The sequence below is a fragment of the Vicugna pacos genome, chromosome 12, assembly GCF_048564905.1.
Source record: "Vicugna pacos chromosome 12, VicPac4, whole genome shotgun sequence".
Taxonomy (NCBI): Eukaryota; Metazoa; Chordata; class Mammalia; order Artiodactyla; family Camelidae; genus Vicugna; species Vicugna pacos.
This window is the reverse complement of record NC_132998.1, coordinates 27853585-27879673: the sequence shown is the minus strand read 5'-3', so window position 1 is coordinate 27879673 and position 26089 is coordinate 27853585. Positions and strand designations below refer to the sequence as shown.

General features: G+C 42.5%; 1 protein-coding gene across 1 annotated transcript in view; it reads left to right on the top strand.

Annotated features, from left to right (window-relative positions):
* The window catches only part of C12H12orf75 (chromosome 12 C12orf75 homolog), a 76329-nt gene that overhangs the window by 33297 nt on the left and 16943 nt on the right, over positions 1-26089 (top strand). The window contains exons 2-3 of the mRNA XM_072972415.1: positions 10240-10604; positions 24476-24500. Of these exons, the coding sequence (XP_072828516.1) occupies positions 10240-10604; positions 24476-24500 (390 nt within the window). The remainder of the gene's footprint in view (positions 1-10239; positions 10605-24475; positions 24501-26089) is intronic.

Here is a 26089-nt window from a genome sequence, read left to right as displayed (position 1 = left end):
AGGGGTTAGAAGCAGCCACATATTGGGGAGGCTGGAGAAACTCAAGGTGGGTGGATTGAGTGTCTGTAAGAAACCGGGATTCAGAACCACTTTAGTCTATGAGGTTTCTAGCCTGACACCCTGTATCTGAAATCATGTTTGAAGATTTTCAAGCTGGAAAACATTGAGCAGTTTAATAATTTTTTTTTTTTGGTCACCTGTTGAAGCATTTAAAATCAGAAAATGATGTCCTCTTTATCTCCCTGAATCCTGAAAGATATTCTCTACTAGAGGGGCCTAAAATATGGAAATCACTTTCTTTAGAAATTCCTTTGAGTCCAGACACAGGAGTCCACATTTCCTGGGCTTTAGCTAATGATTAAATGTCTTCATTTCACCTTCTAGTTCCTTCCCTCTTTTCCAAGCAATTTAATCTTAACCATTCGTGTATATTGTTTATTTAGTCATAGCAACGAGGCCATCTGATAGGCCAAGTAGCAACTAAATTTAGACGTGATATTGACAGTCTAGCTATGTTAGCCAAATTTTTGATATTCTACCATAAAGGTTTGACTGATCTCCATGGATTACCAATACACTTGAAATGAGAGTTTTGTAACAAAAAAAAAAGTTTCCTTAGCATGTTAAACTGTGTTGTTTTGGCTTTCAAATACATTTGTAAGCTAATCTGGAGGGGTGAGAATGTAGCTCATTTTCCATTAAAGTAGTCTATGAAAAAATGGAGAGGAATTCCTTTGGAAGAAACGGACTTTTCAGGAGAAATGTGGATCTGGGAATTTCAATGTCAAACTTCCTTTTATTTTCCTGTTTAGGGAAACAAATACACAATTGCTATAATCCATTTTTAAAAACTGAACTTATAAAATGACAGTCTGTTGTAATGAAAATTTCATATATATGCATCCAAACTGTCACTCCCAGGTTTCCCTAAGGTTTGATTATGTTGCACAATTTAAAATATGTGATCTTAAATGTAATACAAGTGCAAGAATATTTACAAGTTTAACATTAAATTTGTAAATGAATATATGACATTGGAAGAGTCTTACTGGTTTCTTTTTTAAGTCATCGAAGATTATTCAACCGTGCTTCAAATCTTCAAAAATAGTATGTAAAAAAATTCATAAGCCAAAAAAATTTCAGGCAAATTACTTCCTGCTCTTGGTTTGAATTCTAGCTTGATCTCTCTTTAATTCATCAGGGCAAGCTCGTCCATGCTACACAGGCTAATGGATGTCTTTCATATCCTGAATGTTTTGCTGGCCAAAGAAAATGCTCCCAGTTCCCTGTAGGAGATGAGGACATGCCCCGGAGAAAAGGACATGACAATCTTTATTCCACATGTGCATTAAACTTTCAACATGGTGCTGATTAGGCATAGCAGCAGGTTTGCCACTTGCCTGCTGCAAATGTTCCCCAGTTTCTCATTATTGTAAGTAACTGCTAAATTCAAATACAACCTTTCATTCTAGATCTCACTCGAACCTATCTAGCCTGTAAGTTCACGGGAGCACAAAACAATATATAAGCTTTGGTAACGTAAAAATACTATGGAATAATCCCACATTTAAAGTGTAATAACATCTTCATTTATGTGAAATACTCAGAACAGGCAAATCCACAGAGACAGCAAGCAGGGGAGTGGTTGCCAGGGGTGGGGAATAAAGGTGGGGAGTGACTGCTTAATGGGTGGAAGATTTCTTTTTGAGGTGATGAAAATGGCTTGGAACCAGATAGTGGAGATGGCTGTGCAGCGCTGTGAGGGCTAAATGCTACTGAGCTGTATAGTTTACAATGGCTTATTTACGTTATGTGACTTTTACGTCAATTATAAAAGATGTGATAACATCAAGTTGTGAGGCTGGCAATGATGATGGGTGAGGAAAATGGGTGCTTTACAAGATGATTCAGGTCACATAACTATTTCTGTCTCTTCCCCAGCCCCTGCCTTTAAAAATGGCCAAGTAATTAGGCATCAGCCTAGGGAAGAGGAAGTAGCTACATGTGTGAGCTTTACAGTGGGGTCCCTCCAGATGCTGGATGGCAGGGCCCTGAACCACGTTTCCTGGGATCCTTTCTTGCTTTGAAATTCCAGGAAATTAGCTCATCACACTTTCCTCTCCACTCCTGGGGCTCCTCCCGTTCTTTGGTTCCAAGCTCCGAGTCTTGGAGGCCTGAGATGGTCATAGCTGGTTGAAATGCAAAACCAAGAGGCTTTAAGAGACTAGCTCCTTCCTGTCCTCAGGTGTCACTGTCACCATCTAATTAGCTCCTCCACTTACAACTGATGATTTGGGGGCATCTATTTAGGTTTTTAAAATTTTTGTTTTTGTTTTTGCTTTTGTCTGTCTTTTTCTCTATGTCAGCCTCACAGTGGCATGGATGGATGCTCATATATATTCCTGAGTCCCTACTTTGGTCCAAACACTGAGCAAAGTGCTGGAGAAATAATGATGAAGCCAAACCAGGCCTGATCTCTGTGTTAATGAACAGACAGCCTTGTAGGAGAGACCGAAGTTAACCTAAGAATCACACAGAAACCTAAAGCTGCAACTGTCACAAGTGTTTTGCTTTGTTTGTTTTGGCAGGGGGAGATAACTAGGTTCATTTTATTTATTTATTATTATTTTTTAATGGTGGTACTTGAGATTGAACCCAGGGCCTCTTGTGCCTGCTAAGCATGCACTCTAGCACTTAGCTATACCCTCCCCCAGTTGTGACAAGTTCTTTGAGGACCAAGAGGCTCCGGAATAGGGAAACAAACTTGTCAGGGAGGTGAGACTAGGCTTCTCTGCAGAAGTAACACCTGAGTAAAGCTTGAAGGCTAAGTAGGAATTAATTAGGCAGAGGAGAAAAAAAGAGCATTCCAGGCAAATGGAACAGCTAGTGCAAAGGTCTAGTGCTGGGAGGGACATGAAGAGTATCTGAAACCAAAGGAGATGAGAGGGGCGTAGAAGTAGGAGAGGTGGACAGAGGTCAGGCCAAGAAGAGCCTTGCGGGCCAAGTCTAGCACTTTTGTCTTTATCATAAAAGTAATGGGAAGCTATCAAAGATTCTAAGATAGGAGGCAGTGATTTGATCGGATTTACATTCTGGAAAGGTCCTCTTCAGTGCAAGGAATGAAAAGGAAAGGGGAGCTCGCCTTGGTGCCTAAGGTCTGCTCTTAGTCTTAGTCCTCGCAGTCTGACAGAGTGATGGGGTGAAGCAAGACCGGCCAGTCACATTGCCACACCCTCTTGTCCTCAAAGACTTGTCCATGGATAAGCATGTGAAGGAAAGAATGATTCAGTCTGAATGACTACTGGGAATTTAACAGGAATTACCAGAAAAGATGCATGGGCTTTGTCTTTGGCCTTGAACTTGAGCACCCATGAGGATCTGATGCTGCTGTCTTGGCCACTATGAGGTGGGGAGGCCGATGCTACCAGGGGCCACCAAGTGGGACCTGAGTTTGGGACCAAGCTGAGTCCTGAAGACTTTTGGTGTCTTGTCAAAGCACAGCTGAGGTTGTCCTTGCTTATGTGCTTTCCAGATCCATGAACCAATGCCTTCTTGATTCACTTTTGCCAAATCTCACCCAAAGAGTGAGAGGGTTGATGGGCAGTAGGGGAGCATGGAAGCAGCCTTCATCTGGGCTAGTCCATCTCCTGCATCAGGACTGTGGAGGAGAAGGGATTTGTTTCAACTACTCCAGCCAAGGAGAGAGGGCACCTGAGGAGGAGCATGGGGGAAATGGCCCCCTGATCTGGGAAGATGTATTTTGGGGTATCTGGTTATCTAATCTGGTTAGGATAAGAAGTGTAAATTTACTCTTCTCTATGGTGAAAAAAATTACTGTGTGGGTGCTGCTGTTTCTTGGTTTCCTGGTAAGGTTTATTTTGGAAGCTCAGGTCCACTATTGGCTGATCTGAGGGGGACAGAGAAGGACCCAGGGAACCAGAGAGGTCAGAATGCCCTGGAGCCTGGGCTGGGGGGTGGTGGTATGGGGCAGCCACGGAGGCCAAGCTTCAGCTCCAGGGAGATATGACTGTCCTCCCCTATCCGTGATAGGGGCTCCTGCTAAGTACCTCCCAACCCTCCCTCCACAGCCAGCAACTCAGAGCTCCAGCAAACTTCAGTTTTCAGAGCCAAAGCTGCCTGCCAAATCTGATGGTTACTGAGGCCCAAAGGTCCACACGCCTCAATCTCTTGTTCTCCCAGAGGAAGAATAATATCTGCAAGGGAGGAGGACGGTCAGAGGGCTGTCATTGCTTTGGTCTGTCTTTCAGGATGAAAGAGGCAGGATAGTCTGGTCCAGAGCTGGACAGGAAACAAGAAGCCACAGGTTCAAGTTCTTGCTCTGCTAACCAATAAAGCAATGGTGAACTAGACCTCTTTGCTCAGTCTCCTCACTATCCCATGAGAGCATTGGATTCAGTGTTTTTAAATCAAATGTCATCCGTGTTATGATAGATAAATTCCTTTTAGAACTACTCAGAAATGAACCCCCTCTCAAGTCGGGGGGTGGAAATCGCCTGCTGATTAAGTCATGATGGGAGGCAGAGCTCCCCCATCCCTCTCAACTAGAGGGAGATAGCTTCTTTCTCTCTCTGACCCTACAAAGCATTGACCTTGGATCTTTCTCCTGAGGCTTTGAATCTGGACAAAGTGGTACACAGGTAAGTGAGGGAGAAGTTGGGTTTGTTATAGCAGCAGGGGCGAATAGAGGCAGTGGCAGGTATCGGGGTCCTGGTGGCAGGTATGGTGGCACAGCTGGACAAGCACATGGCTGCAGGGTCCCATTGCCCAGTCTCCCTTGCCTGCTGACTGCTCCCCAGGGCAGGTTTCCAATCTTCCTATTAAGTCTGTGAACCACCCAACAGAATCTACCCCTTAGGGTTTTATGTAATCCCCTTGAGGATGCAAATAGTAATTATCATTGTGTCTGACCCATAGTAAGAGTTCAAAAACTCATTGTCACTGCTTTCAGAAAGATGATGTAAGTTGCCTTGAAAAACGAGTCTTAGGATTAATCATGGCATTTGGGCTAAAAATGTTTTTACAATGATTGATTCTCTTTCTCTCTTCCTCACCCCTATTCATTTATACTCATACAAAGATATTTTACCTGTTTTCATAGTGCAGGAAAGGAAATATAAAATGTAGGACACCATCTGTGTCCTCAAGGAGATAACAGTTTAGAGAGATATGACTTACATATATTGAACACTGTTAAAAAATGTCATTTATGTGCTGAATAAGTAGCATGTGCCATATGAAGATGTTTTGAAACATCTTCAAATACTAAACATGGAGAATGAAAAGGGAAGTCCCAGTATATTTCAAACCATCACTTTCAGTGATAATTCTTTCCAAGACAAATTAAAATCAGTAGTAACAATATTAATACATTTAAAAATTCATTTGGAAATAAGTTTTCAATGTATCATGGATTAATAGGTAATGGAAAGTACAAGGTATTTACAACTGAATGATGGTGAAAATATAAAATATCGAAACTTTGGGGCTGTAGCATAAACAATATTTAAAAGACAGATTTAAATGAGTTTGGTGATTAACTCAAGAAGTTATAAAAATATCAAAGTAAACTCAAAGAGATGAGAAAGAAAATAAAGCCTGGAAATAGAAATGAAAACAAAACAAAAAAAGAGGTGGTAAAAAAATTAAAAGTGGACTCTGAAACGTCAATAAAGTGGACAAATCTACAGCAAGACCAACCAAGAAAGAAAGAAAAAGTACACTGTGGGACAGGAAAAGGGGACACACCCCTGGATATAAAAGAGGTCAAAATTACCACAGGAAAACACTGTGGCTGATTTTATGCCAATGCATTTGAAAATGTATATTGTACCAAACACAGGTTTGGTTGCTGTATCTGTGTTATGACACATTGTAAAATGCTATGCTGTTTTGATATGATATGGTATGTTATGATATACCGATTGGTGTATGATGATAATCCTAACATCTCAGTGGCTTAAACACAACAGAAGTTTCTTTCTTGTTCATACTGCAGGGCCAGTGCAGGTGTGGGTGGGGCCTGCCTGATGCAGTGACTTAGGGATCCAGGCTGACTAGGGAGATACAACTCCTCCACACGTGCTTCCAGGGTCCTCACAGCTGGAGAATCCAGCGCGTGTAATCAAGAGTTTCTTTGTGTGCAGCAGGCTTGGTGATGGACTGCTCAGATTTCCCTTCAAGAGAGTACCTGCTGTGAGGGGTGAAGTTGGCTGAAAGTCTCCAGCTGCTGGCACCTTCCAGGTCTGCTGCTGTGGTCGAGCTGAGGGCAAGATCTCCCCAGGCAGCTTGCAGCTCAGCTGGGTTACTAGGGTCTAGCCATCTCTGCCCAGCATGGGACTCCCCTCACAGGAAATCTGCATTGGCCTTGGCTAAGACTTTCTCCAAGCTACAGCACTGTCATAGCTTCTTCCTACCCAGTCTCTCCTTACAGATCTCTCTCCTTATTTCCCCTATGGGTGTCAGAACTGCAATGCAGCCTGAAAGGCTTTCCCTGCCTACTTTTGACCCCTCTCCCCTGTATCTTACAGGCGTTACCCAGAATAATGGGTAATCGCTTGCACTCCTTACACCTAACTCCCAGGAAGTCAGAATTCATAGAGACTCTAGGCCATATTTCACCTTTATTCACATTTAATTGGCCAAAGCTACTCATATGTCTGTGTGCCCATCTTCAAGGGAGTGAGAAGCCTAACCCAGAAGGCAACTCAATGTTGGGGCATATTTGTAGTATCTATCACAACCATTGATTAAGCAGCTGTTAATTTTCCCCGCCCCCCACTTTTGCCAGCAGAGCCTCACTTCTGTTCAGGTGTCTACCCTGCACTTCCTGTCATGACTCAGGGGCAGACTGTAACTTACCAGAGTCAGTTATAACCATCCTATTTTACTTCCTAGAGGTTGGATCAGGAAGGGGCATGTGACCCAGTCCTGGCCAATTAAAAGGGAGAGGAGGTGTTCTGGATGCTTCTGGGCTTTAAAAAGAGACATGAAGCGGGGAAAGCCCCCTCTTTGTTGCTGAGTATTGTGTGTGGTTGAGCTCTTCAGAGCTGAGGCAGCCATCCTGCAGCTTGTCAACGGGAAAAAGAGAAAACCATAAATAAAACTCAGGCTGTTTGCGTAAGACACAAACTTTTTGTGGTGAGCCCCTTACGGAAGAAAAACCGTGAAAACTGAGACTGACTGAGCTCCGTGTCTTCCTGCGTCTTGCTTTCTTTTTCTTGTCAGATCAGTTTCAGTCACACACCTCTTCTCTCTCCTCCACATCACATCAGTCCTTGTTCAAAGAATGAAAACAGCTAAATGGTATGATTCAACCGACACAGAGAAAGAAGCGAAAACTGACCAGTCAGGAAATGAGGCATGCGTTAATGATTTTCTGTTGACTCACTGCTTTTTAAAAACACCCAAATGCAGTTAGCTTTTGTCTACAAGATAAATTCCTAAGGGGGAAAAAAACCCCCAAAAAACGACATTAGACTTACTCTTTCACGCCACATTAGGTAGAGAACTGACATTTTTGGAGTACTTACTGTATGCATGACACTTTATTAGGAAATTTACATAGATTGTCTCATCAAATGATTTTGCATTGCCTTTTGAATAAAATTTTAACTTTTTCTGAAGCCCATCCTACCCAGTGTGATTTGGCCTTCCTCTTCAGCTAACCCCCTCCATCTCTGCTCCTGCCCTACCATCCTGACCTTTTTTGGTTTGTGAAACATATCCAGCATGTTCCTACCTCAGGACTCTTGCACTTCCCATTTCCACTGCCTGGAATGCTCTTTCCTTGGTCTTCATGCGTCTAATTTCTTCTCATCAATCAGACCTCAGCTAAAATACCCCTTTCTCAGAGGAGCCTTCCTTGGTCATCCAACCTAACATAGCACCTCTTTCTCTACCTTAGTCTCCTAGTCCAGTACCCTGATTTATTTTTTTCCCATTGCACTATAGTATCTGATATTATCTTTTATTTGATTTTAATCTGTCTCCTTTCATTAGATATTTCCTCTATGCCATGTTCACTGCTGTATCTAAAGCCTTTAGAAGAGTGGCTGGCACAAACGAGATGTTCAACAGTGTTTGTTGAAAGGATAGACAGCACACTCTATAACCTTATAAGGCAGAGTACATCTTATTTACAAGGGTCAATGTCCTGCAGCCAAAGACCACCAGGAACGTTCTGGTTGTTGAACAAGTTGGGTTTATCGCTCACTGCAGTGGCAGAGAATGAACATCATGGGGAACCAACCACAAGGCATCTGAGTAACAGGGTGTCAGAAAAGGACTTAAAAGATTTGGGTCCAAGTTAGGTGATTTTGGTTGGGGTTTAAGGAAGCAGAACTCTTCTAGATTGAATGTTGTTGGGAAGCATGGACAATTCTATGATGGAATATTCTTTTTTTTTTTAAACAAGGTTCTGGGGATGGAACCCAGGACCTCGTGCATGCTAAGCAGTCACGCTACCACTAAGCTATACCCCACCCATCGTGGGATATTCTAAATAAATCTCATCTACAAGGCAGGAGGACTGGAATGCTGCTAACATTATAACTGGTAAAAACGTAGCAGTCATTCATATTAGTCAGGATTGGGTGTTGTTTGGTGTTTTTGTGGTTTGCCAGCAACTTTGTTTTTGTCATATTCAGACAAGATTACTGAGTGGTCTTATTTTTGGTCTTACTTCCTCATAGTTATTGAGCTGCTGTCTCTGACATTGATGTTCTGTGAAACTGTCTTTAATAGGAAAACATGAAAACCTAGCTGTGAGTGTCAGGCCATTTTCTGGATGTCAGGGTCTATTTTTCTCTTTCTTACAAGTCTCCTAGTGCTGGAGTCCAGTGTCAGACAGTGAAGAAGTAAGCAAGAGTGTTGCTTTTGGCTGTTTGATAGTTTCCCCTTTTCTCCCTCACCAGTTCTGTATTTGTACAGGGGTAGCCACTGAACCGAGATGGTGGAGGCCAAGGTAGAGAAGCAGTGCTTCTAGAGTCAAACTCAAAAATGTCCTATTTGCCCAAGATTTAGTTACCATCTCAGCACATACTCAGGTACAACTAATTTTCAAATGGGGCATGTTGAATCTTGAATAATAGGACGACCCAGTCTTCACCATCACCTCAAAGATCATGTTCAACCATCCACCAGGGCCTTGGTTCTGGTTCAAGATTTTCTCTAAACACAGCTGGATGGGTTTAGTAAAGTTTTTTAACCAGTATTCCAGTATCCTCTGGGCTCCCTGTATTCCTCTGTTAGCAGCCCTACTATATTGTAATTAATTTGTTTATAATCTGTCTACCTGGATAGACTGTCTCCCGCATGCTTGAATCCCTGAAAGTTAATTTTAACAAAGGACTTGGCACAGGCTAGGCTCTCTATAAATATTAAATGGATTTAAAATGGAGATTTAATTTCTGGCTTGAATTCATCTCACACAGCATTTATTGAGTCTGTCCTATGAGCCAGGAGGATATTTTGATAAATCAGATAGTCCTTACCTTCAGGGAATTAGCACTTACTTCTAATAGATTTAAGAAAAAGAAGAGCTGGCATTTATTTAGGGTCAGGCACTGTGTTAGGCACTTTGCATGTATCTGAGTTATTATTGAGTTTTATAGGTAAAACAATGGATACAGTAGTGGATTCAGTAATTTTGCTCAAGTCACACAGCTATTAAGGGGCAGAGCAGGGATTTTAACTCAGGCAATCTGATTCCAGTAACACTTGCCCAACTACTAAGTTGAAAGGTGCCACGTAATTTCGCAGTTCTGTCATTAAATCAGAGTTCAGGTTCTGGACCCAGGTTATCAAAATTACGGCAGATACTAATTTGAAAGTGGAGTAGGTTACTATGACCAACCTGGGGGAAGCCCTTATGTTCATTACTAGCCAGTGTGGATGGGGGAACAGAGCGGCATTAGCTTTCTGCTAAAGCAGAAATGGATTTCGGTGTTGGCTTGTCTATTAACAATTATTGGGCGCCCACTCTGCTCAAAACAGGTGTTCCCTGCTACTTCCTCTCCTCCCTGCATTCTGGAGCTGGGAAGGGAAAGAGGGGAAAGAGAAGAAAAGGCAACGAGGCTGTGGAGGGCGGGCGGGTGGGCATCTTATGTCGCTCCGCCTCACCCTCTTGCTCACACCGGCCACGCCCCTCAGCCTCGCCCTCTCCCCCAAACCCACTTTAAACTCCCGCCCCCTTTTAATGGCGACCAATGCCTGACCCAGGGGCCTGCAGGAGGCTGCGGATTGGCCGGCGCCCCAGTTGCCGAGGGAACGGGTGGGTCCAGTGGGGTCCCCGAGCAGGGCGGGGGCTAGGGGTGTCCGCCGATTTCCGCCCGAGCCCGCCCTAGACTGCCGCGCCCAGGTCCACGCCCAGGTCCACTCCCGTCGTTGGCGGAGGGAGGGGGCCGTCCCCGTGCGCCCCCAGGACCCGCGGGCCCCCAGCTGGCCTCCTGTTCGGGGCGCACCGCCCTCCGCCTCCATCTCCGCCCCCGGGATCTGCGGCTGCCAGCTCCGGAGCGCGGCTTCCCCGGCGGGCGGCGCGATGGGCTGCGGGAACTCCACCGCCACCAGCGCTGGTGCGGGCCAAGGTGAGCGCGGCAGGCGGCTAGTGGCGCGGGGACGGCGACTCGGGGGCGGTGGGGAGCTCTACAGGGTGGGCTGCCTCTGAGGAAGAGGCCGAGAGAGAGGCTTCGAGAAGGATGCAGGGACTCGGGGCTGGGACAGTCTGCAGCCCCCTCTCCCTGTCCCCATTTTTCAGACTGAGTGGACCTCCCGGTTTTGGAAAGACCGAAAGCATGGCATTCCCCCTTCCCCCGCCGCGCAGAGACGGTCACGCCTGGACGAGGAGAGTCTGCAGGGCGATCCTGCGGAGGGAGCGTGGGGATCCCTAGCGGCGGGGCTCCCCTGCAGCGGGTAGACCCGGCACCCTCCTGGGGAAGAGGGTTCCTAGTCGTGCCCAGCGTCGGTTCCCTCCTCTCCTACGCTCGCTCCTGCAGGCCTAGCCCCCAGCCCCTCGGAACCTAGAGGCTACACCTGGAAAAGTGCAGCAGAGCAATTCAGGACTTTTTTTGGAAGAGGGGTGCTAGCGAGGTTGAGAGGAACTGCAAACAGGGCTCTAAAGATTCACCCGAGTGTGGCTTGATGCTTAAGACCGCTGGGATGCTTGTAGGGTTTCTCTGAGAAGCTGCAGTATTGAGGATGCTTTAGAATATGTGTGACAGATCTTTAATATTAGCAGTGATCCGTTGATATATTTTTCATTTTAAAAAATATTGAAACTTCTTTTTACACCACTTCATTTTTTTTTTTTTTGATTGGCAGGCGAAGTCTTCTAGATTCCCCCAGTCAGCCAGGCACTGTATCCAGTGACTTATTCCAAAACTCAACCCTTCTTTTTGACTCAGCTAGTGTCTACTGATTTTAAGAGTCTGGATCTGTTTTGAGTAATATCTTCTGACCTATTTTAGTGTCTTTTGGATAAAGAACTCGTATCTCCTCCAATTGAGATCAATCATATGCCACATCCCATCCCAACCAGCAAATGGGAACAGCGCTCTGATGCTGCAGTATTTCCTAGGCGGGTGTGGATGCCCTGTCAATGACTTTGTGACCTTGGGCCTGTCACTTCCCTTAACCCAGACCTTGAGGAAGATATGGTTTAAAATTCAAGGCTTTTCATTTATTTATTTTAAAGCTTATTGTGATGCACACCTATGGGGTCAGATAAGGAGATCTGCTCGTTTAATTGGCCAAGCCTGTTATTCCTCTTTGGCTGTCAGTGACCACACAGATAATATTTTAAGAGAAGGTGCAAAAACATGTGGGATTGTAGTCCTAGAGCTGTGACTGAACCCAGGTAGTGATTCACTGAAAACTTTCTCTTACAGGTAACCTTTACTATCTTGAATTAAATTCCATCCTTGTGATAGGCCGAGAGCCACTGTGGAACAAGTCTCCAATTCCTGTAACAGTGACATAGGTTAGTTAGCTTAGTTAGTGCTGTAGAGCAAGGACAAAATTCTAACTTGAGAGTGGCCAGAGAGCTCTGCATGGAAACCCGGAACAGAGTCAAGGCCACATCCTGCACCAGGAATTACAGTTGACCCTTGAACAACATGAGTTTGGACTGTGTGGGTCCACTTACACATGGATTTTTTTTTCAATACTAAATACTATGGACTACACAATCTTTGGTCATTTGAATCCAAGGCCATGAAACTGTGAATGTGAAGGGCTGATCAGAAGTTACTCTAGGATTTTCGACTCTGGCGGGTTGGCGCTCTTAACCCCAGCGTTGTTCAAGGGTAAAGTATTTATCTCTCCACCTAACATTTACTGTGTCCCTGTGCCTTCCACTGCACATGCACCCTACTTTTAAAAAGGTTATGAACAATTATCCACATTACAAAAAAAAATCATAGGAAGGATTTGTTACCGATTTCCTTTAAAGTGGAGCTAGTTTAGTTCATTTACATATTTATTAATGAGCTGCTTGTCAGGTTTGGGGAGAGATGGAGGAGTACCATTGCTAAACCAGAATGGTAAGGTAGCTCTGAAATGGTAATGTAAGAAAGTGAGAAAATACGATTCTCTTTACAAATATTTGGTTGACTTTCTTTCTCTAGATGCACATCCCTAATTATATAAAAGGAGATAGTTATATTGAAAAAAAAAAACCTCTCAAAGTGCATGTCTTCTTGCTGAGGAGCCTCACTTTTGTTTATGAAGGACAGCTCCGTAAAAGCGTGCTGTTCTCTCAAGCTCGCTCATAAAAATTACTTTATATTCGAAGAAGGAGCAAGATAGCAAGCACAGACTGTCAGACATGAAGGAGAGGAAAACAAACACTATGAGTAGGGAGCTATTGCATCGCCTCTTTGGTGACTCTGCCCTTGTCTCTGAGTCTGGGAAGTCATTCCCCGAATGTTTCTCTGCTGGTGAGTCCTGCTGGCTAGCTTTGGGATTTGGTCAGTTATTTTCAAATTTTCTGTCAGCTGATGATAGGAAATGCATCAGGAGGAGAGATGTAAGGTTAAGAAAAATAAGCCACAGTGTAAAGGTACTTCAGTTTCTTTCAGTTGTGAACTTTGGCATCAGCATCAAATATGCTGTCACCTAAGCTGCAAACATATGTTGCTGTATCCAGGTGAAATGAAGTATGTTAAATAGAGGTTGTCCCCATCCTCCAGGTAAATTTCATGCGCAGCTTCTGAAGTGTCCCAGGAGTCCTATAATCCAGTAGTCCTATTTAAGCATTTCAGAAAAAAAGGGAGAGAGACAGTGGGAAGGGTGCTGAACTAGAGCCTGAAGAGTGAGGCTCGAGCTTGACATTGGCCCTGTGCTGGTTTTGTTACCATTTCACTTTGAGCTACAGAGTAAAAGCACACTGTGCTGTAATTGTTATGCAGTAGTGGACTATTACCATGTTGAAGGTGAAATGATTTTCCCGGAATATTTTTCTATAAGAACACAGGAAATCTACTTTCAAAGGATACATTATCACATTATAAAATGCCCCCCAACTTGACATCTCTATTATAAGCCCTGTTATACTCCCTAAGTAATTCAGGTAAAACCAGATAACTGTTTCTCTTTTCCTTGAGCTGTCTGCACAACTGCCTTTCTTGGCTTATGTCTGGTGAAATTGGTTTATATGACAAATTGGTATTTAGTAGTGTACTTGAGTAAATTTGATTCTGTGTCCAATGTGTGGAGAAGCTAAAATGCAGTAAAATAGTCAGATGGCCAGAAGGAATCAGATCATTCAGGCCCTGGATAATTCAGGTTAGATTTCCTTTACAGTAGATTTCTAACTGTAAGCTTATACACAGTCCACCTCTATGTGCCAAGCTTTGTACTCAGTTATAATAGGAACTTTTAGGGCAGGGGTAGGGGCAGCCAGCAATGGATGACTGTGGAATGAAATCAAACTTTCCTGCTCTTAAGAGGTTGATTGTCTAAGGCAGGAAGATGAACCAGGTGAGAACCACTGCAAAGCAAATTGGAGTAACTGTGCACTGAACATCAAGTGCCCAGGAGGTGTTGAATAAGATGCTAGTTTAATCAGAGAGGTCTTTGGGGGAGGAGCTGAGCCATCAGTGTAGACGGGATCATGAGAACCATTTCGACTACACAAGCGCTCTCCCCGTTTTAATGCTTTAGTAAGGTCACTCTCTCAATGTAGAAATTTGATTTTTCCAACCTAGAACTGTAGTCGGAGGACTTCTTGTATTTTCCATTCAGTGAAGACTCAGTGAACTCTTCCTGCATAGCGTAGAGTCTAGACCCTAAACTATAGAGAAACATCTGCATGAAAAGAGTCTGTTTTTAAAGGATTGCATTTACTGTAGGGCAAGGGGCATTTACTTTCTTTGGGTTTCTCTCTGCTCCCCATCCCCAACTCTCTCTCTCTCTCTGCAATCAGGTTCTCCATCCCCTTGTTTTTCCTTGAATATATTCCTAATTAGGCAGAGAAGTGAGCACTGCTGCATTTGAGCTGATGGTCCACAACATGCAGTCATTCCCTGCATACGGTCATGTGTGTAGACTGTTAAGTGAGTCTGTAATGTAAACCAGAAAATCCCTTCAAAGTTTAGATGGTTCCAGATACCTAAACAAGCCTATTTCAGTGCAGGCTAAGGCGGTAGAAATTATTTGCAGCAGCAGGGTCATTTCAGAAGGATTCTGCTCTTCGTAGTTGAGTGAGTTGGTTAGCTGTAGGTTTTCTACCAGAGATATGTAACTGGCAGCTATCTGACCATAACTTTGTGTGCAGTTTATTATTTGAATGTTTCTATAATGGTTCTTCTGGTGATTCACATAATAGTCTGAGGCAGTGAGAAGGAGGAATTTAACAATTACTTATCTTATTTTATCAGTGTACCTGGGGAGGCACTTTAGTTCTTTTGCGTCTAATTATTAGGTTAGTTATCTCCTTATCCTCAATTAGATAATTGCATTCTCTTCTTTTGAGGTAGCTGTATGGTCTGGCCTTAATCTACATCTGTAAGTGGTAGCACTGAAATTCTGCCACTATGCTCAGTTCTAGGTCATGTGGGGGGAAATAATATAAACTAGTTCTTTGATATCAGCAAAATTTTATATCTTGTGCTACTTCCCCCAAGCTCACTAAGGCCTCAGCCCCACAATCTTCTCTATTCTTTAAATATGTTCAACTCATTTTTTTTTCTATTTGTTTGGAAACTCTTTGCTGGAGAGCCAATATATTGTTCTCCTTCTCCAAACGTAGACCTCGTGAGAGCCTCATGCATCTTGTTCTTCGCTGGACCCTCAGCCTCTAGACCTATATCCAAACTTGCAATGGAATTTTTTGGGTCTTAAAGTTTTTTTGTTGAATAAATAAATATACTGGGAAAGCAAAGAAGATAGAAAATTAAGTCCTAAATTGTGTGAGCACACTGTGACAGATGTAGCACTGGAGAGAATGAAATAAAACCTTAAGCAGTCAAGGAAGCCTGCTCGAAAGAAGTGGGACTCAATTTGACGTTGAAGAATAGGTAAGATTTGGATAAGCAGAGAGCGGAAGGGAGGGCATTTTTTGTGCTGTGTGAAAACACAGGGCCAGTGCATTTCAGGGTAGTGACCAGTCTGGTCTGACTGGGTTAGTAGTTCATGTTGGTTGCAGTGTGTTGGAAGTGAGAATGGTTAGGGTGGGCGCGAGGAGGACAGAGAGGAGGAGAGCCTCAGAGCTGAGAGGAGGCTCTGGAGCCAGAAGGCCCCAGTTGGAATCCTGCCTTCTTATCAACTGTGTGACCTTGGGCAACTTGCTTAAACTGTACCTTAGTTTCCTCAACTGTAAAATGGGAGAGTAATTATAGAACCTACTCAAGGTTAAATGAGCTAATATATGGAAAGTACTTAGAACAGTGCCCCATATAAGTACTTTATATGCTATTTATATTATTAATATAGGGAAAGACATTCATGGCCGATGAAGAAGGAAAGACCCAGCGGATAGAGTGACATAATTTAAAGCTGCTGTCATGAGTCAGTGACGTGAGAGGGTCATCAGTGAGTGGTAGGGGCGTTGTTGTCAGGGACCCCCGGAGGCCAGCCTGGCTGAGGATGGACTGCATGTGATAGAGGAAGGGGGAGGGAGAAGTGAAAATAAACTCAAACTGTTCGAGCGAGGGTGACTGGCAAGGGATGCTGCTTCCTCTAAAGGGAAGGCGGGAGGGTGACTGGCAAGGGATGCTGCTTCCTCTAAAGGGAAGGCGGGAGGGTACCAGTGGTCCTTCCACTCTTGGATATACCATGTCTGACGTGATGTCAATGACACCTCTGCTCAGACAGTTCCCACTGATGCAACAGAATCATGAGATTCGCTTGCTCCCAAGAATTGATGTGAATGGTTTGTAAAGGTGACCCAAATTCTGCCATGAGCTACTTACAGCTCAATCAAGACATGGCTTAAATTATAGCAGGTAAATGTCAATGTGTTAGCTTAGGCCTCTGTTTATTAATTTTTACCAGCCTAGACTGTAGCTGCTCAGCAAGGACAACCTGTAAGCAAAGAGCTTCCATGTTCATTAATGAATCATTTTATTGGCGACAACATGGATGGACCTAGAGGATGTTATGCTAAGTGAAACAAGTCAGACAGAAAAAGACAAATACTGTGTTTCATTACTTGTGTGTGGAAATAGTAAAGCCTTTGTTGTACACCTGAGATTAATACTGTAGGTCAAGTATACTTTAAACATTTTGTATTTCTAGGACACCTTGACCTGAATGTTTTTCTCCATGACTGAAGAAATGACTTATGAATCTGTATTTCTTATCAGCTTATTGAAAAATAAACGTCACTTCATATGAACTCAAGAGCTGTTGTTCTACTTCTTTTGGCCAAGTTGAGGCTATGACATAGTTTTAGAACTATTACGGGTCAGAGGAGACATAGCAAGCTGTCACAATTAAAGGGAATTTTGTTTATTTTTCTGTAGTTATGTTTTTACAGTTCTCAGTGGGACGTTTTTCTTTTATAAAAGAAATAAAGAGTCAAACGTTCCTACGTATTTGTATTATTTCCCATAAGAGCCATAATCATTTATGTTTCTGATCATTTATGCTGAAAGAATGATTTGTAAATCTTTAGTACCTTTTAGAAATTCTTCATGGATGTAGTTTTTTTGGTGTGTATTTTAAATTATCAGTCTGAACAAAGAGATGCAATTTAATATGTGATTTAGCAATTCATTTACTTGTGAATATTCTAATATGTCACATAAACTATCAAATGCATAGGTTATAGTGATGAAAAAGGCATTAATAGACTATGTTTTCAAGTGTAAAAATGTATGTGACCTTTCTTTTAAAAGAGAGATACTTTGTTTATATTAGAATTTGGCGTGTGTGAGGAAACCCATAATAATAAACACAGGATTGTGAACAATGTTGAAAACATACTGGGTGGTGCAGCTCAATCTTTTTAAGTTATCAGACTGATGAGATGGTGAAGAAACATCTGTCTATAGGAACCGAGGTGTTATGTGTATCTACTTAGCACAGCTGATCTGACGTACGTTGCAGCTGCCTCGCTTCATCATTCACTAGGAACAAACTTCTGTCTGTGGCGTGTATGATATGTCATATTGAATTTAATTCTCCCCAGTTATTAATTTTGCTGTGCATTACATTTCAAAAGAGAGCTTCTGGTTTTGAAGGGGTGGAGGAGGACAGGCAGGTGTAGTGGGTTGAAGGGTGGCCTCTCAAAAGATGTGTTCGTGTCCTCATCCCTGGGACGTGGGAATGTTCTCCTGTTTGGAAAGAAGGTCTCTGCAGATATGATGAAGTTAAGGATGCCGAGGTGAGGAAATCATCCTGGATTATCTGGGTAGGCCCTAAATCCAATGATAAGTGTCCTTATAAGAGACAGACGAGGAGAAGACAGAGATACAGAGGTGATGTGAGGACAGAGGCAGAACAGAGAAGCAGCCAGGAACGCCAGGGCCTGCTCACTGCCCCCAGATGCTAGGAGAGGCCTGGGGTGGATTCTTCCCTGGAGCCTCCGCAGGGGGTTTGGACCGACTGACCCCTTGCCTTTGTACGTCTGGCCTCCAGAACTCCGAGAGCACGTATTTGTTATTTAAGCCACTCAGTTTGTGGTGGTTTGTTCCAGCAGCCCTGCCAAACTGATACAGAAGGCTTTTCTGCACTTGTTTGGGAATGGGATAAAATTAGAAAATAAGAAAATACAGTTGAAAAAACTATACTTGGAATATAAGCAATTATTTGTTGAAGCAGATACAGCACGGTTCAATCTTGGTGTGATTTGTGAAGGATTTCAGAGCCTCAGTTACTTATTAGAGCACCAAATGTTTATAAAACGTGGAGACAGATTCTGAGAGGTGTCTTCCCTTTGCACACCATCGACTTCCCCAGGTCTCTGACACTAACCGGTGTCCTGCGATCCAGGTCAGTCCTGACACTGCCGCCCGGAGCTAGCGTCAGTCACCGCGGGTTTGAGGGCTCAGCCCCTCAGATGCTCTCACCTCAGACACCAGGAGCTAGTACTGGGTCCCCAGGTTACCTGCACCTCTGTCTGCCTTGGCAACAAATTTGAGGGTTCCTACAGCCCTCCTCCTCATGTTTGATAATTTGTTAGAATGAGTCACAGGAATCAGGAAGGCACTTTTCTTACTGGTTTAAACATAGCAGTTTATTGTAAAGGACACAGGTGAATCACCAGACAGAGAGGACTTAGGGCGATGGTAAGGCTCCCAACTGCAGGAGTCTCTGTCCCCATGGAGCTGGAGTGCGCCCCCTCCTGGCACATGGCGTGTTCGCCAACCTGGAAGCTCTGAACCCCATCATTTTAGGCTTTATTACATAGGCAGGGTTGATTAAATCATTGGCCATTGGTGATGATCTCTGTCTCCAGCTCCTCTTTCTTCTGGGAGGACAAGGAATGGGGCTGACAGTTCCACGCTTGTAATCAGACTGGGCTTTTCCGGCCACCAGCCCCCATCCTGAAGCTGTCTGGGATCCTGCCAGGAGTCTCCTCTTTAGAACGAAAGAGGCTCCCGTCTCCCTTATCACTCAGGAAATCCCAAGGGTTCTAGAAACTGTGCCAGGAACAGGGAACACAGACCAAATATCTTCTGTGATTCCACAATATCAGATTAAGTTTTTAAATGTTTGAGTAAATTGGGTTTGCTATACATTTTTAAGTGACTGAAACTTTTGACTTCGGGACTCATAAATAAAAATTTCAAAATCTTTAGACGAAAGTAAAAGGTGTACACAATCATGGGGAAACGAAGTGACACTGAACCACCACCAGTCTTTAAGTGTTAAAGAAACAGTTACATTCAGAAGGAGATGTTCTTCCTTACATTTCCGAACCATATACCATGACTTTTTGTCCCTGGAACTCTATGTGTTACTTTTCTGAGAGCAGACCTTCCCTCCTTCCCTTCTGTTTTTAGGACGATATTTAAAATTACAATTATCATTAATAAAATTTTGGAAAATAGTTGTAAAATGTCGATGCACAAAAATTCCAATGGTCTTTATAGTTTGTGGTGCTTTTATTCCATAAGAACCATTGTTACCTTCCTTCCATCACTGTTCTCCTGAGGCCCTCATATTAATGCACCAAGGCTGTATTTAAACAGTAAAGAGTCCTTTTGGCTGGAAATGAAGCGGTACTAAAAGGGATAAAAGCTCTATTCCAGGGGCCTAGAAAGAAGCTGATACACTAGTATAAATATTTGTTTAATAAGTGCTGAATCTCATGAACCATCAACACAATTTAAAGCAAATGGGATTTTGCCACTCTGAATAGTTCTAGTCAAAGTATTTTTTTGCATAAATTATCAAGAGTAGAGTTCTCCATCTGGTTAATTTTCATCAATATATAGGTGAAGTGTGATTAAAATATTGTAGTGAGGGTAGTAATATTTTTTCTTTTAGTTCTAATGATTTTATGATTTTGTACTTCTGCAAAATAAAGAGCTATTTCACATTTTATACACCTAGATATTCTGATAGTTTTGCCCAGGATTTCAACAATTGTAATTTTTTTTCTTTTTCTCTGAGAAGTTCTGTGTTGGGGAGTCATGTTCTACCTGCCCTGGTTATAAGCTTATCATGAATCCCACGCTACCTTGCTTCTAAGATGCACATTTTCTTCCCTTTTAAAAAAATGAAGCGCTTCTGACTTCTTGCCCTGCCTCACCGTTGCAGTTATTAAATAGACGGTGCCCTTTAAATGAGGGATATTTGGGAACAGAAGAAATGATCTGCTGACTTCCTTTTGCAAGGTAACGCCAGGCATCTGTCTGCCTTGGGCCTGCTAGGATGTTAGATGGTGAACCCAGCAGGGAAGAGGCCCCGAGGGCGCCAGGAGCCTGGTGCAATCAAGGTGAAGTGGGTGGAGGGTTCCTGGTAGCTGTTTAAATAAGTGCTTGTGGTTACCAGGGGAAACGGGGGAAGGGAGTGATAAATTGGGAGTGTGGGATTGGCGCATACGAACTACTATGTACAGAACAGATAAACAAGGTCCTACACCTGTATAGCACAGGGAACCATATCCAGTGGCTTGCAGTAACCTGTAATGAAGAATATACATCTGTATATGCATAACTGAATCACTGTGCTGTACACCAGAAACTAATACAGCATTGTAAATCAACTATATACTTCAATTAAAAAAATGGGAAAAAATTTCTTCCCTAATTGAAAAGCAAAAAATAAAATAAGTACTGAGGAGACTAGGTGTGGTTGTTTTGAAATGAATTTCACACCTATTTCCTGTGCTTTGTCTTCTCAGCTGCCTTTGTCAGGCCAAGTTTAGAAACTGAAGCGGAGTGATTTACTGACAGTTTAACCACATACTGAAACAGGGATTTTACTTGGGTCTTCTGCCTCCCAGTTCCACTCTGTTCTACCACCCTGCTGCCATCCCTGAGATGCAGTGGGATGCCCTCCCTGTGGGTGGTGCTGGGTGGCCCTTCATCTCTCAGTGCTGAGCACTGTGGTCCTCAAATTACGCTCGCCTTCTTTGTAAGACTTCACGGAATCAGTGTCCCGCTCCTCCGCTCTCCCCTCCCGTCCATGACAACCCTCCCAAACATTCCTCATCTTTCTCCATGAAAATGAAAATAAGAAAATGAGAAGATTATTTTCTTTCTAAACGTTCTTGCAGTTTCTCATGCTTGTTTTAACTCAGAAATACAGTGTTCATTTTTACGGTTTTTGGTGGCACTAATCCTTTGTTTATTTTTTCCTATCAAAAGACTCCACTGTTGTTATGTTAAGATTTTTTTTTTTTAATTTTAGGATTTTTGTTTTTGGCTTTATCTCAGATTCCAAAGCAATTTTTACTTACATAACTTTAAGGGTAGTTGTAGAGCAGGAATGTTCCTCTTTCCTGAGTAGAGAAGCTAAGTTTATTACCAGGTTCAGGTTTGGTCAAAGCCTTCAAAGAATTTGTTCGAGGCATAGCCTTGATTACCTTTATGCTCTGCTTTGAGTTTGCAGTGTCACAGATCCTATGTTAATATCACTGGGGCATAGTTCTGACAATTTTGGCAGTACCCTCTTCCGCAGACTTACTTGCTTACATTGTAGCACATTTTCCTTTATTTTCACATCTCTGTGGCTTGTGCAGAAGCTATTTTAATTCCCATTTCATAGATATGAAAATTGAGATTATGGAATATGTGACTGCTAATAACAACTTACTGAACTATTTTTATGTGCCAGACTTTGTGCTATTTACATTTTTTGGTAAAATTTATTATTATTTTTTTTACTGAGGTGTAATTGACATATAGCATTTTACTGGTGTCAGGTGTACAATGTAATGATTCTGTATTTGTCCACATAGTGAAATGATCACCACAGTAAGTCTAGTTACCATCTGTCAGCCCATAGAGTTAACTTTTATGATTATACTCTCTTGGCAACTTTCAAGTACGTTCTACAATATTCCTGACTGTAGTCACCGTGCTGTACGTGACATCCCCATGGCTTATTTATTTTGTAACGGGATGTTTGTACCTCTTGACCCTCTTCACTTTGTTTTGCTCACTTCCCAACTCCCTTCCCCTCTGACAACCAGCATATCTTTCTCTATACCTATGATTTTTGGGTTTTTTTTTTTTTGCCACTTGTTTTGTTTTTTAGATTCCACATATAAGTGAAATCACACGGTATTTGTCCTTCTCTGTCTGACTTATTTCACTTAGCATAATTCTCTCAAGGTCCACCCATGTTGTTGCAAATGGCAAGATTTCACTCTTTTATGGCTGAGTAGAATGCCATTCTATTATCCTATCCTCTTATATCTGCCTATCTATTATAGATATATATCTCACATCTTTATTCATTCATCCATCGATGGAAACTTAGGTGGTTTCCAATCTTGGCTACTGTGAATAATGCTGCGATGAACATAGGTGTGTAACGTCAAAATAGTATTTGTGTTTTCTTTGGATAAATACCCAGGAATGGAATTGCTAGATTATTAGTAGTTCTATTTTTAATTTTTTGGGGAACTTCCATACCAGTCCGTACTGTTTTCCATAGTGGCTACACCAGTTTACATTCCCACCAACAATGAACATGTGTCTCCTTTCCTCCACATCACTTGCCAACGCTTGTTATTTGTTCTTTTTGATAATAACCATTCTAACTGGAGTAAGTTGCTATCTCACTGTGGTTTTGATTTGCATTTTTATTTTTTTTTAATATGAATTTAAAAAATTTTTTGGTTTCTTTTGGGGGGGTGGTAATTAAGTTTATTTACTCATTTATTTTTAGAGGAGGTGCTGGGGATTGAACCCAGGACCTTGTGCATACTAAGCATGCCCTTTACCACTTGAGCTATATCCTCCCCCTTGATTTGCATTTTTTGATGATTAGTGATGTTGAGCATCTTTTTCATATACCTATTGGCCATTTGTATGTCTTCTTTGGAAAAATGTCTATTTGGAAATGTCAGTTTTCTTTGGAAAAATGTCCATTGTCCATTTAAAAATCAGATTGGTTTTTCTTTTGCTGTTGAGATTTATGCATTCTTTATATTTAGGATATTAACCCCTTATCAGATATGATTTACAAATATTTTCTCTTTTCATTTTGTTGATGGGTTTCCTTTGCTGTGCAGAAGCTTTTTAGTTTGATGTAGTCCTATTTGTTTATTTTTGCTTTTGGAATCGGATCCAAAAATCCATTGCCAAGACTGATGTCAGATAGCTTATTGCCTGTTTTCTTCTAGGAGTTTTGTGGTTTCAGATCTTACATTCAAGTCTTTAATCCATTTTGAGTTAATTTCTGTGTATGATTTTAAGACAGTGGTCCAGTTTCATTCTCTTGCATGAAGCCGTCCAGTTTTCCCAACACCATTTATTGAAGAGACTGTCCTTTCCCCCTTGTATATCCTTCCTCCTTTGTCAGAAGTTAATGGACCATATATGTGTGGGTTTGTTTCTGGGTTCTCTATTCTGTCCCACTGATCTGTCTGTTCATGTTTTGCCAATAGCATACTGCTTTGATTACTATAACTGTGTCATCTAGTTTGCAATCAGGGAGCATGATTCCTCCAGATTTGTTCTTTCTCAAGATTGCTTTGGTGATTCAGGGTCTATTGTGGTTCCATAGAAATTTTAGGGTCATTTGTTCTATTTCTGTGAAAAATGTCATTGGTATTTTGATAGGGATAGACATCTTTTAAAAACCTTGACAATAACCTTTGAGAAGGTGCCCTTATTTCCCTCATTTGACACCAGAGGGCAGTGAGGTTGTAAGACTTTAAAGGATACCTAATGCCATGGAGCTGATCAAGTTGGAACCCAGTTCTGTGTTGTTGAGGTAAGGATAGTAGGGGGAGGAAGTGGAGATGGGCCTGTGTTGTGGGCAGAGGATCTGGGATAAGTGATTTGGAATGGGATCCAAAAGAGACGGGTTGTTTTTGGTGAGTGGGAAGCAGAAATGAGAGGGTTCAGTAGCACAGAGGAGCAGAGTTAGAAGGTTACGTAACTCCTTATGGAGCTGGGCTGGCGTCCTTAGGACTTCCTGATTCATTGAGGACATCCTTTCCGTTTTGTCTTGTGACTTTACTTTGTGGTTAGTACATAGGGTGATTTATACCAGCTTAGAAGGTGTGTGGCTTAGAAAATATGTCTCAGATCTGTCTGTTAATTTATCTGTGAAATGAGGAGATTAGATTGGATGGTTTATAATTCCCCTTTCAGAATCAACACCTTATAATGTATAGGAATTGTTGAAAATGAGCAGAATAAATTTGCCTAAACCTAACATTTGGATTTCATGGTTTTCCTGCTCTCCTTTTCTTCTTTTGAAATGATCTTTCAAAAAATCATATTCTCAACTCAGCTCTTCTAGAATATTATTTTTGTTGGGTATTGGGCTTAAAATTTTTGTATCGATACTATCAAGATAATGAAAAGCTATCTTTTCTTTTCCCTCTTAGGCCCTGCAGGAGCAGCTAAAGATGTGTAAGTACTTAATAAAATGATTTTTAAAATTCTTTATGAGAAAGACACTGTTTTCATGGTTATGACCTTTAGATTATATGTTGGTTTGGCTGAAAATACATAGAAATACTTTCTGTACTGTGTACAAATCACGATCATCGTTTGGTTTATACCTGAAGTGTTATTTGAAGAACGGGATTATTTGTGACTTTTCATTTTAGCCTTTCAGTTTCCTTAGCACTTTAAGAAAGGGAAGTGCTTAATTGTGTTTCTGTCCCACCTTTTATAGAGGTTTCTTCTAATTGAAAGCAAGCGATTATGGGAGAATTAAGCATCTAGCTCCTTTGAACATGCAACATCTTAGACATAGCCCACAGGGAGAGACGGGAGCCAAGCATTTACCAAAAGTACACTGAATTGCTTTAAAGTTGATAATGAGGTACTTGAGGAAACATATATGACCACTCAAGGTAGCCCATACTGAGTTGGACTTTAGACCATTGGACACTTAATAAAGGGGCATCTCCCTCTGAGAGGTTTCTGGAGCAAAGGAACCCTTTCAGTGTTTCCATCATGCCCCTTTCTTGCATCTTCCTACCTCGAATCTGGATGTAATAAGGACATGGCAGTCATTCACTATGTAAGATTGTTTGTGGACACACCATGGAGAGTGGGCTCAACCTCCATCCCACCCACCCAAGTCGGTTTGGATGTCAAGACTGATGGTGCCACACACGCACCACGAGGGCATGAAAGCTGTATTACTCATGTAATGAGGTTTCCTGGGGAGAGCAGGGTGGGGTCCCAAACTGGTGCCTTCAGTTTGAGTGAAGGAAGGGGGTGAGCGCCTTGGTTTTTATTGCAGTGGGGGAGTTGGGCTGGGGCGAGGGCTCCTGTGCGTGGCCAGAGGTGTGCCTGCTCTGTCTTCCCCACCAGCACAAAGGTGGGACTTCCCGGCTTTCTCATCAGCTTGCACAGGTGTGGGACAAGAGAAGGAGTGGGGGACTTGAAAGCTGTCATGCTCAAAAATAGAGTCAGACTTTTTCTGATTACGAAGAGGAATCCAGAGAGATTAGAATAGGGTTGTAAAATTTGGGGGGGAATTAAATAAACGTTTTATATGGGACTTTAGGTACAAAGGAAGCAGTAGAGATTGCTTCAGTCTCCTGGTTGCAATGTTCGAGTTTGTTACAGTGTGTTCAGCGTCTTCACCTGTGCCTGTTACTGCAGTCTCTTGGTCTCTCCTTCAGTCTCCCTTCCATTTCTGTATGTTGTTGCAAGGTTAATTTCTCGCCCTTTTAGAACAGCTGCTTCAAACCTTTGATTATTCTCCAATGCCCACTGGATTGAGCCCAGAATCCTTTGGGAACAGGGGGGCCATTTATATTTCAGCTGCACGAGGTGGAAGGAAAACACTGCAGTCAGGGAGTGAACGAGGCCAAGGGTGGAGAGGTGAGAGGTGAGAGGTGAGCTGATGGCCTGCTCTGCGAGCCCACCCTCTGGGGCTCAAGCTGGCCTCATACTTTCTGGCTCAGCTCCTTGTGTGTGTGTGTTTTTTTTTGTTTTTTTTTTTGCTTGTTTGTTTTGCTTTGTTTTGCAATTCCCTCTGC